The 14,884-nt window shown below is 46.5% G+C and overlaps 1 protein-coding gene across 1 annotated transcript in view; it reads left to right on the top strand.

The window, feature by feature from the left end:
• Positions 1-14,884, top strand: part of LOC311148920 (A disintegrin and metalloproteinase with thrombospondin motifs 10-like) — a 63,967-nt gene that overhangs the window by 18,890 nt on the left and 30,193 nt on the right. Inside the window, exons 9-16 of the mRNA XM_084185945.1 lie at positions 1,023-1,128; positions 2,519-2,665; positions 2,857-2,998; positions 4,627-4,734; positions 4,842-4,987; positions 5,417-5,480; positions 5,834-5,936; positions 8,721-8,854. Coding sequence (XP_084042071.1) covers positions 1,023-1,128; positions 2,519-2,665; positions 2,857-2,998; positions 4,627-4,734; positions 4,842-4,987; positions 5,417-5,480; positions 5,834-5,936; positions 8,721-8,854 — 950 coding nt within the window. The remainder of the gene's footprint in view (positions 1-1,022; positions 1,129-2,518; positions 2,666-2,856; positions 2,999-4,626; positions 4,735-4,841; positions 4,988-5,416; positions 5,481-5,833; positions 5,937-8,720; positions 8,855-14,884) is intronic.

Below are 14,884 nucleotides of genomic sequence, written 5' to 3'. Positions count from 1 at the left end.
GGCCTTCCCCCAAACTGTTGCCACAAAGTTGGAAGCACAGAATCGTCTAGAATGTCATTGTATGCTGTAGCATGAAGATTTCCCTTCACTGGAACTAAGGGGCCTAGACCGAACCATGAAAAACAGCCCCAGACCATTATTCCTCCTCCACCAAACTTTACAGTTGGCACTATGCATTGGGGCAGGTAGTGTTCTCCTGGCATCCACCAAACCCAGATTCGTCCGTCGGACTGCCAGATGGTGAAGCGTGATTCATCACTCCAGACAACGCGTTTCCACTGCTCCAGAGTCCAATGGCGGCGAGCTTTACACCACTCCAGCCGACGCTTGGCATTACGCATGGTGATCTTAGGCTTGTGTGCGGCTGCTCGGCCATGGAAACCCATTTCATGAAGCGCCCGATGAACAGTTCTTGTGCTGACATTGCTTCCAGAGGCAGTTTGGAACATGGTAGTGAGTGTTGCAACCGAGTACAAACTATTTTTACGCGCTACTCACTTCAGCACTTGGGCGGTCCCGTTCTGTGAGCTTGTGTGGGCTACCACTTCGCGGCTGAGCCGTTGTTCTCCTAGATGTTTCCACTTCCCAATAACAGCTCTTACAGTTGACCGGGGAAGCTCTAGCGGGGCAGAAATTTGACGAACTGACTTGTTAGAAAGGTGGCATCCTATGAGGGTGCCACGTTGAAAGTCACTGAGCTCTTCAGTAAGGCCATTCTACTGCCAATGTTTGTCTATGGAGATTGCATGGCTGTGTGCTCGATTTTATACACCTGTCAGCAACGGGTGTGGCTTAAATAGCCGAATCCACTAATTTGAAGGGTTGTCCACATACTTTTGTATATATAGTGTAAGACACTTTATGTTGGTATTTCCTTTATTTTGGCAGTTATCTGTATATGTTAGCATGTAACTGTATGTATTTGACATTTGCATAATCTCTGTATGTGCTTCAGCATGCATGAATGTGAATGGACATGTATGGCTATGTTAGTGAAAGTATTGTGTGTCTCTCTGTCCCAGGTCTAGCTCCAGTGGGAGGGATGTGTGAGCCAGAGAGGAGCTGCAGCATCAACGAGGACATCGGCCTGGCCACAGCCTTCACCATCGCCCACGAGATAGGACACACGTAAGGAGCTCACCCACATCACCTATATCACCCTCATCACCCACATCACCTATATCACCCTCATATCCCTCGTCACTGGGGCCCTGAGTCTTTACTGACCACGGGACCTGACCAGGAAAATGATCAGAGCCCCAGTTATAGCCTTCGTCACAGTGGTCATAAACACACCTTTGACACACACACCCTTTGGGCTTTAGGCTCTGTTTCTGCTTTATGGCCCTACGCTGTTTCAACAAACCACTCTTTCACTGATGTTACCTATTACCCCACACAGGAAACCCTGCCCCTGTCCCTGGCTTCTGGCCCTGCCCTTCTTCCCTTACACCCCCTGCCCCCTGCCATTACCCAAGCACCCCTGGTCTGGGCTGACTTGAGCTAAATTTATCCAAAGCCCAAGCTCAGAGTGAGATTGCTGTTAGATTAGAGCCGTACCAGAGGAAGAACTTACGTAACTACCTCCATGAGTAATTTCCATCAATTGAGAACATGTTAATATCTTTATATTTGCTTTCAGTCATGTGCTATTTATACGCTAGTGGAACAATGTATGAGTGTGGCTGGTACAGTATGAAAACGGATGCACTCACTAACTGTAAGTCGCTCTGGATAAGAGCGTCTGCTAAATGACTAAAATGTAAAAAATGTCAAATGTACAGTATATCATTCTGAGCCTACCACAGTGCCTGGCAATAGGCATGTCTTTTGTACCTTCCCTCCAAGACACTTTGTTTTACTTGCTGGCCTGGCATATCAGCCGATCTGCCTCTCTGCCTCACTTACTCATGCATACATATTTATCTAGGTGCATGCCTGAGTAATATAAGACATGCTCCACTGGACATGCATGTCATTTCCAAGCCTCTTCATTCCCTGCCATGAAAGAGGATTCTGTTAAATTTGCTCTGATATTTTCCTTCGAAAGCCATTACTTGGTATCATTTTTGAAAATCCACTATATTTGCAAAGTAATTGAGTGTGCCATTTACCTACGTGTGCACACAGGCCTCTGAGGTATTTTCACAGGTGGCAAACCTATTGGTGTTCCCCCCTAATGGCTAGTCCAGGTACCTTTGAACTGGATGGGGTGCTTATACCCTGGGGCTGTCTAGACGGCGGGCCTTGTCTTTTACAGTTCATATGGAAGTGTGTGTGTGTGCATGTGTGTGTGTGTGTGAGAGAGAAAGCAGAGCACAGAGATACTTTGCTGTCTGTTAAATATGCACTGACCTCAGAGACAGAGCTCATGGTGTTAATAAGAGTTTAACGGAGAGGATATTTGAGTAAAAAATTGCCTTTTGCCCGATACCATCACCAATACCCCAATATTTCACACATACTCAGTCACCCAGGTGATATATCAACACAGTACCATCTCTCTCTCTCCCTGCAGGTTTGGGATGAACCATGATGGAGTGGGCAACGCCTGTGGCTCCCGCAGTCAGGAGACAGCCAAGCTGATGGCTGCACACATCACCATGAAGACCAACCCTTTCGTCTGGTCCGCCTGCAGCCGAGACTACATCACCAACTTCCTGGAGTGAGTCTGCAGCTGTCACTGTCAATACACAGGACATACAGTACAACAAAGTGGAAGCATAAGGTGTTATAAAGTTGATCATGAGTTTATTGTGGGGTAGATTAACTGGGTGCATTGCAAGTGAGGCGATGTCCATCTTTGTTGTGTTGTGAGCTCTTTTTCAGTGTCTTCTCCTGTTTGTGTCTCTGCAGCTCAGGCATGGGCTCCTGCCTCAACAACGTCCCCCCCAAGCAGGAGTTTGTGTACCCTACTACGGCCCCCGGCCAGGCCTACGATGCAGATGAGCAGTGCCGCTTCCAATACGGAGTGAAGTCTCGGCAGTGTAAATACGGGGTACCGAATCACCTTCCTCATCCTCCTCTTCCTCCTCCTCTAACTCGTTTGATAAGGCTGTATGGTCATTTTTATCAGGCAGATACATTCAGTACTCTATGTGTGGCCCGTGTAGGAATTAAACTCACAACTCTGGTGTTGCAAGCACCATGCTCCAATCAACTGTCTGATCCATTAGTACCACGTGCACCTTATGTCCTCTTCCTCCTTCCTCTTCTTCTCCAGAGCAGATGTGTGCTTCTCCTCTCCATCTGTAGGCCAGCTCTCCTCTCCATCTGTAGGCCAGCTCTCCTCTCCATCTGTAATCTCCCGAGTGGCGCAGTGGTCTAAGGTACTGCATCGCCACTAGATATCCTGGTTCGAATCCAGGCTCTGTCGTAGCCAGCCCGCGACTGGGAGACCCATTGGGTGGTGCACAATTGGTCCAGTAAGGGGAGGGAAAGGCCGGCAGGGATGTAGCTCAGTTGGTAGAGCATGGCGTTTGCAACACCAGGGTTGTGGGTTCGATTCCCACGGGGGTCCAGTATGAATAATAAAAATGTGCTATTAGAGATCCTGGTTCGAATCCTGGCTGTGACTGGGAGACCCATGGGGTGGCGCACAATTGGCCCAGGGTAGGGGAGGGAAAGGCCGGCAGGGATGTAGCTCAGTTGGTTGAGCATGGTGTTTGCAACGCCAGGGTTGTGGGTTCGATTCCCACGGGTCCAGTATGAATAATAAAAATACAAATAATAATGTACCACTAACTGTAAGTTGCTCTGGATAAGAGCATCTGCTAAATGACTAAAATGTAGGCGTGCTCTCTTTTCCATCTGTAGTCCAGCTCTCCTCTCTATCTGTAGGCGCGCTCTCCTCTCCATCTGCGGGCCAGCTCTCCTCTCCATCTGTAGGCCAGCTCTCCTCTCTATCTGTAGTCCAGCTCTCCTCTCTATCTGTAGTCCAGCTCTCCTCTCTATCTGTAGGCGCACTCTCCTCTCCATCTGTAGGCCAGCTCTCCTCTCCATCTGTAGTCCAGCTCTCCTCTCTATCTGTAGGCGCGCTCTCTCCATCTGTAGGCCAGCTCTCCTCTCCATCTGTAGGCCAGCTCTCCTCTCTATCTGTAGGCGCGCTCTCCTCTCCATCTGTAGGCCAGCTTTCCACTCCTCTCTGGCATATCTCTGGCTCTCTGCCCACTCTGATCAGGGCATCATGATGGCAGACAGAGTAGCGACTGGATTTTGACTGATATTTATTTGTGTCCCAGCTAGAGTTTTTTTTCCCATTTTTTAACCAGTCCCAGGATTTTGGCCCCATGTGTGAAGAATTAATGAAGAAGTCTTGTGCTACCTTTATTTTATTAGACAGTCTATTTTATTGGCCCGACAGCTGAGTGAACGGACATCTGGAACAAAATAGCACTTTATAGTGTCATTATCATTGATACTATGTAGTCAGAGCATATGTATACAATAAAATACAACGGCATAAGTCTTAAATACATTAGCACCACAGAGACCAGTGGTAGTTGAACCAACCGCTGGTGCCGTCTGCACCGGGTCAGTGAGCCCTCTTGGTTGGGCTCATCAGTGCCTGTTGTCTCTAAATGGGCTGAAATGGACACACTCTGACAGCTCTCTCTGTGCCTGCAGGAAGTCTGCAGCGAGCTGTGGTGCATGAGCAAAAGCAACCGCTGCATCACCAGCAGCATACCCGCCGCCGAAGGAACCATCTGTCAAACCAATACCATAGAGAAAGGAGTAAGCACTGGGATGTTCCATTACCAGCAGAAATGGGGGTGTTTGGTGTGCAAATGACAAAAATCAGTAGTTCCAAAGCTTGTCCCTCCCCTGTGTGTGTGTTTCAGTGGTGCTATAAGAGGGTGTGTGTGGTCTACGGGACCCAGCCAGAGGGGGTGGACGGCGGCTGGGGTCTCTGGACCCCCTGGGAGGAGTGCAGCCGTACCTGTGGGGGAGGAGTGTCCTCCTCCATCCGCCACTGTGACAGCCCCAGGTGAGTGGTGCTGCAGATGGAGGGTGATGTGGATCTCAACTCTGTCTATAAGGATTTGCCATTGAATTCCCAGCCACTGTAGGACTGTAAAGTCATAGGATTGTATCTGGCTGGCTCTTCCTAACTTCCAAGCACAACTGTTTGTTGGGGATGAGAGACATCAGTCTACCACCAATCATTTTAACATCCCATTATAATCACCCACGTGCAACAACGACAGCCGTAATAAAGTTTTAACACAGACAGTGTTTCTACTGAGGAGTCTCATTGGCTTGGATAGCTGAGTAATAAAAAGACAGACTGTCAGAGATTGAAACAGGGTGGTAGAGCCCAGCCAGCCAGGCGGGAGGAGAATAGAACCCAGTGTCATTGGGGAGTTGTTGTTCAATTGCACTCAGATGTGTTTCGCCTCTGCTTTTCTGGTTCCAGGCCAACCATTGGTGGAAAGTATTGTCTGGGAGAGAGGAAGCGCTTCAGATCGTGCAATATTGACGTGAGTGGTGGAGCAGAGCGGAGCGGAGCGGAACGGAGCAGCAGCTCTCTCTGAAAGGCCTACAGTACCATCACATACTCATCCTGGCTATGCCCAGCTCTCAACTCAGATCTTCAGCTCTCAGACTGACCTAATTAACAGCAGCCTACCCAGCCCCAAACTAAAGCCCTCACTGTGTGTGTGTGTGTGTACATGGTGTAGTGTAGAGGCTACTGTGAGTTCAGTCTTACTGTAAATGACTGCTGGCAGCGAGAGAGACAAGGGAGGGGATATACTGGGTTTCTGATGTTGAGAGGCCTGGGATTTGACTGACATAGAGCTGTTCTGTGCCCCTCTGTGTGTGTCTGTTTTAGGAGTGCCCTGCAGGCTCTCAGGATTTTCGGGAGATTCAGTGCTCCGACTTCGACAACGTTCCTTTCCGGGGGAAATTCTACACCTGGAAACCCTACAGGGGAGGTGGGTACAGTAAGTGTGTGTACCCCCCCCCCCCCCTCCACAGTAGACTGAAAACGTCTGTAGACAGTCTGTAGATATGGAGAAAGCTGATATTAGAGCAGACACACCTGTGAGTTTACAGAGAGAGAATAGTGCAGCAGCAGATGGGGAGAGCTGAGCAGTAGAGTGCTGCCAGACCGTGGGCCCAGAAAGGGAAGAGGGGAGAGCAGAAAATAAGAGAGGAGAAGCGAGAGAGGAGGAGAGGAGAGGGGAAAGCTGCAGAAAGTTTACTGTCTGGCTCCCATATGCTTGCCCTGGAAAGTCTTCTCCCAGAATCCCCAGCTAGAATTCCTGTGCTTGATGAGCGCTGCACTGGACGCAAAAGATAAATACTTTTGACGACATAACTGCCTTTAATCTACCAGTCCAATAACATAATGGCTTACAGAGGGGCCCTCTCCAACTCCAGGCAACAAGTGCTCCTTTCATCAAGTCAGCTGATTTTACAATGGAAATCCCTTGCAGCTGTTAAAATAGGAGCTGTGCCATGGTCTGCCCTGCGTTAGGGCCAGATCACACATCCCAGTCCCCTTCTCTCCCCTCACTCACTCACTCCTTCACTCTCCATTTCTCTTTCTTTCTCACTCTCCATTCCTCTTTCTTTCTCCCTCTCTTGCTAATTTCCTCTCTGGTCTCTGCTGTCTCCCTCCCTCTCCTTCTCTCTGTCCTGTACTCTGACACCTCTTGCAGGCTGTCGGGCTTGGCTCAGACAGCCAAGGACAGTTCATTTAAAAAAGCATGCAGCGTTTTAGCAGTCATATTTATTTTTTCAGAGGCATGCGCCATCCACATTGTTGCGCTCAGTCCAACAACCTTCGCAGGCAGCCTTCCTCCAGCAGGCCCCCCAAGTCAGTCAGCCCCCATCCATCCATCCATCCAGCCTCCAAACCCGTTTCGCTTCAGACTGGAAGCAGGCCTGCCAAAGCACAGCACCATGGGAGTTAGAGTTTTCCATCATCCCACCACTTTCTCGTCTGCTAGCCTCGCAGGCAGCACATACTGTACCTGTATCTGTGGTGCCAGCACAAACAGAGCCCAAAGTGAACTTTTCAAACAGTGGAACTAGCTGGAAATGGGTATATTTGGCTAGTGCACAGCCGTGGCAGTATTAGATGACTTGATATGTTTGTACACGGCTGCTCACCCAGTCCGCAGGGGGGTTACAGTGCAGGGAGTTGGGGGGGCTGTGGTGGGCTATGACACCCTGGCTGAGAGAGAGAGGCTTCCTAGGAGAATTAGTGGAAAGTCTGCTTCCTGGTCCTGGTCCTGGCTGCCAGGGTATTAGGGCATGATTAGCACCTTATTCCTGCTCTCACATGACCAGAGCCTGGACAGGTTATAAAGCACGGAAACTGGGCTGACTAAAGGGTGGTGGTGGTGAGTAAAGTGAGACCATGGGTGTGGTTGTGTTGTGTTGTGTTGTGTTGTGTTGTGTTGTGTTGTGTTGTGTTGCGTTGCGTTGCGTTATGTTGTGTATTGTGTTTATGTGTGTTGTGTGTGTATGTGTGAGCAGGTGTGGTGGTGTTTCCGTGCTGAGACATTGATTGGCCTTGTCAGCCAGCAAGAGAGCTCAGTGTGGTCGCTGGCATTCTCGGTAATATGGCATAAATGAGAGCACCTGTCAGTGCACAAATAACCCCTCCCCCCTCTCTCCCTCTCTCTTTCCTCTCTCTCTGTCCGTTTTTGTGCTAGTCTGCAGGATAACCACATATCCACTTTCACAGGGAATCTGCTGAGAGATGCACTATTTCTGTTAGCTCCCTCTGTTTTTTTGTTGTGAGCTTTTGACACCTCAGAACCCACAGCTCTCATCAGTCCTAGGCCTTAAGTGGTGGAGGGGTGACCGACACAGAGGGGGCAGAGGGGACAAAGGGGTTGTGTGTGTGTGTGTGTGTGGTGGGGGGGGACTTAATCACATTCAGCTGCTTGTTCTCTTGATGTTAACAATCCAAACTGTGCTCTCCCCCCTGTAGACCCCCTCTACCTCCCCCTCTCCTCTCTGTCTGCCTTTGGCGCCCGAGTCCTTACAGCCGTGGGAGAACAAACTAACTGCATCGAACATAAAACCCAAAAGCTCATTAAAATACCATGCGTGGCCATCAGACACATTAGAGCAGCCCGTGGTGTTTCTCAGTAATGAAGGTGAACAGCTGGATTCATGTATTGTGCTTCACCCAACAAGAGGCATCAGGCCTCACTGCTGGAAGTGCTAAAAAAACAATTTTATTTGTGTTGGTGTTAATGTTACGTAATGTTGTAAACACGACGCAGCAGCAGAGTAGCATACAAACACGTTGCGTAAGTTTTTCAGCAATGAAATGATGTGAAAGCCAGTGTGTGTGTCATATAAAAGGCTGAGTCTGGTGTTGTTGTCTCTGCTGGCTGCTGCAGATGGGATCCTATAGAGGACCTCCACAGCTGCTTCTCTGGTCAACTCAATCTAGCTCTTAGTCAGGCTATGTGTTGTTTACCAAGAGTATTACACGACACCTAAAGAAACGTACAGCTCTTAATAACCTCTGACTTATTTCTTATGGTATTGTCAAGTCCTTGTCAAAACACATGGGATCTTGTAAATATATTTTTGTAATGGCTTAGATATTGGACTGACAGACATAAGGATGTGGGTTCGAGTCCCACTTGGGCTTACCTCAGAAATCTAAATTGAATGAGGGATCTGTTAGTGTTTGCTTGTATTGATCTATTGTCTCATGTTCCTCTTCTCTGTGCTGCTCTGTTGACCAGGTGGAGTGAAGTCCTGCTCTCTGAACTGCCTGGCGGAGGGATATAACTTCTACACAGAGCGTGCACCGGCTGTGGTGGACGGGACCCCATGTCGAGACGACTCTCTGGATGTCTGTGTGAACGGAGAGTGCAAGGTGAGACTGCTCCGTCCTTTCTATCCTCTCCTCTCATTTATCTCTCTCCTCTTTTCCTCCCTCCCCTCCTCTTCCACTTCTTGTTGAATGGTAAATCCATATGAATTCAATCACTTTTTGACAGTACCCCTTTTGATTTGAACGAAACCTTCCATACATATTTGCCCATTGTAGAAGTCCTCAGACAGTTTTTTTTCCGGACCTGAATGCCAAAACATTCAAGAGATAAAGGTGCTCAAAGACACATTTTGCATACTCCACCATCCTTGCTTTCATCACTGGAAAAGATAAACGGTTGAGATTGATATAATTTTAAAGCTTACAAACAGGGTTGTCAAACTATTTTATAATTTCTGGAAATAAATGTTATTTAATACAAATGATGTCCTTTTTTTTACCTTAAACGTCAATTATCTAAATAGTTTTTTCATATTCGCATATGTTGTAGCTTAGACCCTATTTTACATTATCTACGGTTTTTGTGTTGTGCTCTTTAATACAGGGTGGGTGTCATGTTTTGGCTGATAAATTTACATTAACATTTACATTTTAGTCATTTAACAGACTCTCTTATCCAGAGCGACTTAATAATAATAATAATCTGCCATTTAGCAGACGCTTTTATCCAAAGCGACTTACAGTCATGCGTGCATAAATGTTTGTGTGTGGGTGGTCCCGGGGATCGAACCCACTACCTTGGCGTTACAAGCGCCGTGCTCTACCAGCTGAGCTACAGAGGACCACACAGTAAAGTGCATTCATCTTAAGATAACTACAGTAGGTGGGACAATCACATATCTATCTCAGTCATAGTAAGGACATTTTTCTTCAGTAAAGTAGCTATCAGCAAAGTCAGAGGTAGTAAGAGGGAAAATAGATGATTTAAGACACTCTTTGAAGAGGTAGGGTTTCAGATGTTGGCCAGGAACTCTGCTGTCCTAGCTTCAGGGGGAAGCTGGTTCCACTATTGGGGTGCCAGGACAGAGAAGAGCTTGAACTGGGCTGTGCGGGAGCCGTCCCTCCCGTAGAGGTGGGAGGGCCAAGAGACCAGAGGTGGCAGAACGGAGTACTCGGTTTGGGGTGTAGGGTTTGAGCAGAGCCTGAAGGTAGGGAGGGGCAGTTCCTCTTGCTGCTCCATAGGTAAGGCCGTGGCGGTCATGACATTTTGTTTTCTTGTGATTGTCATGCAAATAACTGCCGTTCTCATGGTAATTGACCATTAATGAACATTAACACATTTAGCATCTCCTGGCTATCACGTATAGCCTACAAGCCACTGATGCAGACCTTTGGAACATCTACATTAAAAAAAGTTTTATGAATCTATTTAATATAGCCTACACCAATAAAATCCATTATTTATTTTAGACAGGTCTAAAGAAACAAGATATGAAGAAAGTTTCGCCTATTGCAGAAGAACATAATAGCATATTCTGAGTTGTCCTTATGTTAGGCCCTGATCTGGCTATGCCATAATGCTAGTTCATTTAGCAGACAAGATTTGCTTAGAATTCCGTGGCATTATAATTTTGCCCCAAAAATGTACCACCCTTTTCTCCCCAATTTCGTGATTACGATCTTGTCTCATCGCTGCAACTCCCTAACGGGCTCAGGAGAGGCGAAGGTCAAGTCATGCGTCCTCTGAAACATGACCTGCCAAGCCGCGCTTCTTAACACCCGCTTGCTTAAACCCGGAAGCCAGCTACACCAATGTGTCGGAGGAAACAATGTTCAACTGACGACCGAAGTCAGCCTGCAGGCGCCCGGCCCGCCACAAGGAGTCGCTAGAGCACGATGAGCCAAGTAAAGCCCCCCTGGCCAAACCCTCCCCTAACCTGGACAACGTTGGGCCAATTGTGCGCCGCCCTATGGGATTCCCGGTCACGACCAGTTGTGACACAGCCTGGGATCGAACCCCAGGCTGTAGTGACTCCGCAACACTGTGATGCAGTGCCTTAGACCGCTGCGCCACTCGGGAGGTCTTCCGTGGCATAATTGTATATTATTTTATAGTATGAAGAATACAATTGAACATAGCTGAATAAAATAGAAAGGATATTTTCCCCAAACTATTTCAGAGGGAGTACGCACATGTGGCTATTCTGTGTTGAAAGGTTAACGAAGAAACAGGACCTCCTATATGCTTAATTTAGAGTTATTTATGCAACTGTAGTTGTGAGTCACAATGTTAGGCTATATGTTTAGATTTTTAATACATTCTAATGCTGCATGATTGCGACTCTAATGATGATTTGAAAAAAGTTGCATGAAAGGCATGAGCTCTGCTCTGTTTCTTGCGCAGGCTGGACACACTTCATCAGTCTCTCATTCACAATTTGACAAGCACTTGATAATATTGTCACCCATCAGACTATTCTTAATTTAATCTGGTCTTCACATACTAATATATGTGTGGAATAATTTTTTCTTTATAAAAAAAAAACAGCATCCGTAGCCTGCTCTCAAATAGCGAATGGAGGTTACTTGCGGTTACATTTTTAATATGCTAGCATAGGCGAAGCGTCCATAAGGCTAGGGGAAGCTAAGCTTTCCCTAAAGTAAATTGAATTAAATTGCCAAAATGATATAGCCTAATTAGCCTATTCCTGTCTATACAGAAATAAATACAATAATTCAAAATAGGCTACTAAAGCATGATTTTTCCACAGAGGATCATTAGCTTATTGTTGAGTTGCGACTGTCTGAAAAGTAGAAAGGCCAAGCCAGGCATATCGCAATATTTCAAATACAATCGCGGGAAAACATAGTTTGGAAAGCAAATGGTTATTGCTGTAAAGATAAGACACTGAAAAGCATAATCTGTCTCTTAGTTATCAAAATTCTCAACTTAATTGAGCGAACAATTAATTACTGGCACCAGCGGAGAGCATCGGCAATATCCCGAGTGAGTGCGTACTGCGCATATTCACTATTTATCATTGTTGGGTCAATGCTACTTAAAAGTTTGTTTTTGGACAATAATTTCCTCCTCCAGTTTAGATGGGTGACATATTCTTTTTGTGTCTCCCCTTCTCGTAGCCCTATATGGGCAACGTCGTTTTTATTGATCTGTTTGTCAGTGTCAGCAGAGTAGGCTACTTAAAAAATATTCTGCTGCAAGTGTGTGTATGCATGAGTGGCTGCGTATCTGCGTGTGTGTGTGCCATGCACGAAAAGATGGTGAAAACATAATGTAGGTAGGGGATGCCAACACCAGGAGATTTAACCAACAAAAAATCTAATCAAACACTTCGTGAGAGCCCATGAGCTCATGTTGCGCAACATTTCTATAGGCTATGCAATTGCGTGAGAAAACAGAGTTTTGATGGCTACTATTAAAAACAGGAGGACCCCATCAGGTTTCTATAGGCTAGGCCTACTATACTTATTTCTCAACTTTGTGTTTATAAAAGGCCACATTTTTCCCATGCGAAGAAAGAAGAGACGTATCGGATATAGCCTATAGCCTAGGCCTACTCAATGCTATACGCGCTCAGCCATGCATTGAACTGTCTTTTTTGCAATGACTATCCAATCTAATCATCACATTATGAATAGTAGTCTATCTTAGATTAGGATCACCACTTTATTTTAAGAATGTGAAATGTCAGAATAATAGTAGAGAGAATGATTTATTTCAGCTTTTATTTCTTTCATCACATTCCCAATGGGTCAGAAGTTTACATACACTCAATTAGTATTTGGTAGCATTGCCTTTAAATTGTTTAACTTTTCAGGTAGCCTTCCACAAGCTTCCCACAATAAATTGGGTGAATTTTGTCCCATTCCTCCTGCAGCAAAGCACCCCCACAGCATGATGCTGCCACCACCGTGCTTCACGGTTGAGATGATGTTCTTCGGCTTGCAAGCCTACCCCTTTTTCCTCCAAACATAACGATGGTCATTATGGCCAAACAGTTCTATTTTTGTTTCATCAGACCAGAGGACATTTCTCCAAAAAGTACGATCTTTGTCTCCATGTGCAGTTGCAAACCGTAGTCTGGCTTTTTTATGGTGGTTTTGAAGCAGTGGCTTCTTCCTTGCAGAGCGGCCTTTCAGGTTATGTCGATATAGGACTTGTTTTACTGTGGATATAGATACTTTTGTACCTGTTTCCTCCAGCATCTTCACAAGGTCCTTTGCTGTTGTTCTGGGATCACACCAAAGTACGTTCATCTCTAGGAGACATAACGTGTCTCCTTCCTGAGCGGTATGACGGCTGCGTGGTCCCATGGTGTTTATACTTGCGTACTATTGTTTGTACAGATGAACGTGGTACCTTCAGGCGTTTGGAAAATGAACCAGACTTGTGGAGGCACTAAGTTTGAAGGTAGGCCTTGAAATACATCCACAGGTACACCTCCAATTGACTCAAATGATGTCAATTAGCCTATCAGAAGCTTCTAAAGCCATGACATAATTTTCTGGAATTTTCCAAGCTGTTTAAAGGCACAGTCAACTTAGTTTATGTAAACTTCTGACCCACTGGAATTGTGATACAGTGAATTATAAGTGAAATAATCTGTCTGTAAACAATTGTTGGAAAAATTACTTGTGTCATGCACAAAGTAGATGTCCTAACCGACTTGCCAAAATTATAATTTGTTAACAAGAAATTTGTGGAGTGGTTGAAAAACGAGTTTTAATGACTGTATGTAAACTTCTGACTTCAACTGTATAAGTCTTCAAATGCGATTATGTATGGAATGCTTTATTATAAAGGTGCATTTTTTGGTGAATATTTGGGCTAGGCTACATGAGGTGTGCGACTATGATTTGACAAAGTTGCACAAAAAATGCATGTGCTGTTTCTTTTGAAAGTACGAATCTCGGAGCATCGTAGCACCATTAGGTGCAAAAACTCGGCATACCCAGTCGCGGCCCACTTTTCGGAAGCGAACCACTCGATTTCGTCCCTACGTTATATCGGCATCGAACATGTCACCCTCCCTAGGAGAGGGGGTGACCTCGACAACTTATTGTTAAAACGTGAGGCTGCCTGGATCTTTAATTTAAAGACCCTTGCTCCCTTCGGTCTCAACGTAGACTTTGATTTGAAGCCATTCTTGTGATTCTTGTGACTTTGCTATTCATTGTAAATGTTTGTGGGCCTATGTAGCCAAGTTGTATCTATGATTTTATGCTATCCATTCATGTTTTTTGTATGTTCTGTTTATCTGTGAATTAACCAATGATATCAGGCCACACCCGGCCATGATTACAGACACCTGTGTGTGTCCTTTGACACTATATCAATTAGTGACCCGCAGTGTTTGTCATTATACCCTGATGAAGTGTCACGCCCTGACTCAGGGGACGCTTATATGTTGAGTCAGGGTGTGTATATTCCTTGTTGTATTTTCTATGTTTGTGATCTAGTATGTATAGTTCTATGTTGGCCGGTGTGGTTCCCAATCAGAGGGAGCTGTCGCTCGTTGTCTCTGATTGGGGACCATACTTAGGCAGCCTATTGGCACTGTCTAGTTGTGGGATCTTGTTCCGGTTAAGGTTTGTTGTGTCTACCTTAGGACTTCACGTTTCGTTTCGTTTATTGTTTTGTCGTTGTGTTTATTAAGTTGAATAAACATGTACGTATATCACGCTGCGCCTTGGTCTGTCCCGTCATTCAATGAACGTGACAGAAGATCCCACCAAACAAGGACCAAGCAGCGTGCCGAGAAGGAGCAAACGCCTGGGACTCAACAGGAGGTAACATTAGTAGATGTCCTCCTCGGTTGGGGGAGAATTACAGAGGAGGAGGCCGTCCGTTATCGGAAGGCGATGAAGGAGGAAGCCCGGGTAGGAGAGGAGAAACCCGTTCCTGCTCCCCGCACCAAGCCAGTGGTGCGTGTTCCCAGTCCGGCCCGGCCCGTTCCTGCTCCTCGCACCAAGCCAGTGGTGCGCGTCGCCAGCCCGGCCCGGCCCGTTCCTGCTCCTCGCACCAAGCCTGTGGTGCGCGTCGCCAGTCCGGCCCGGCCCGTTCCTGCTCCTCGCACCAAGCCTGTGGTGCGCGTCGCCAGTCCGGCCCGG

Source organism: Coregonus lavaretus, assembly GCF_964263955.1.
Source record: "Coregonus lavaretus genome assembly, chromosome: 21".
In the NCBI taxonomy this organism is placed as follows: Eukaryota; Metazoa; Chordata; class Actinopteri; order Salmoniformes; family Salmonidae; genus Coregonus; species Coregonus lavaretus.
This window is presented reverse-complemented; position numbering and strand designations above follow the sequence as displayed.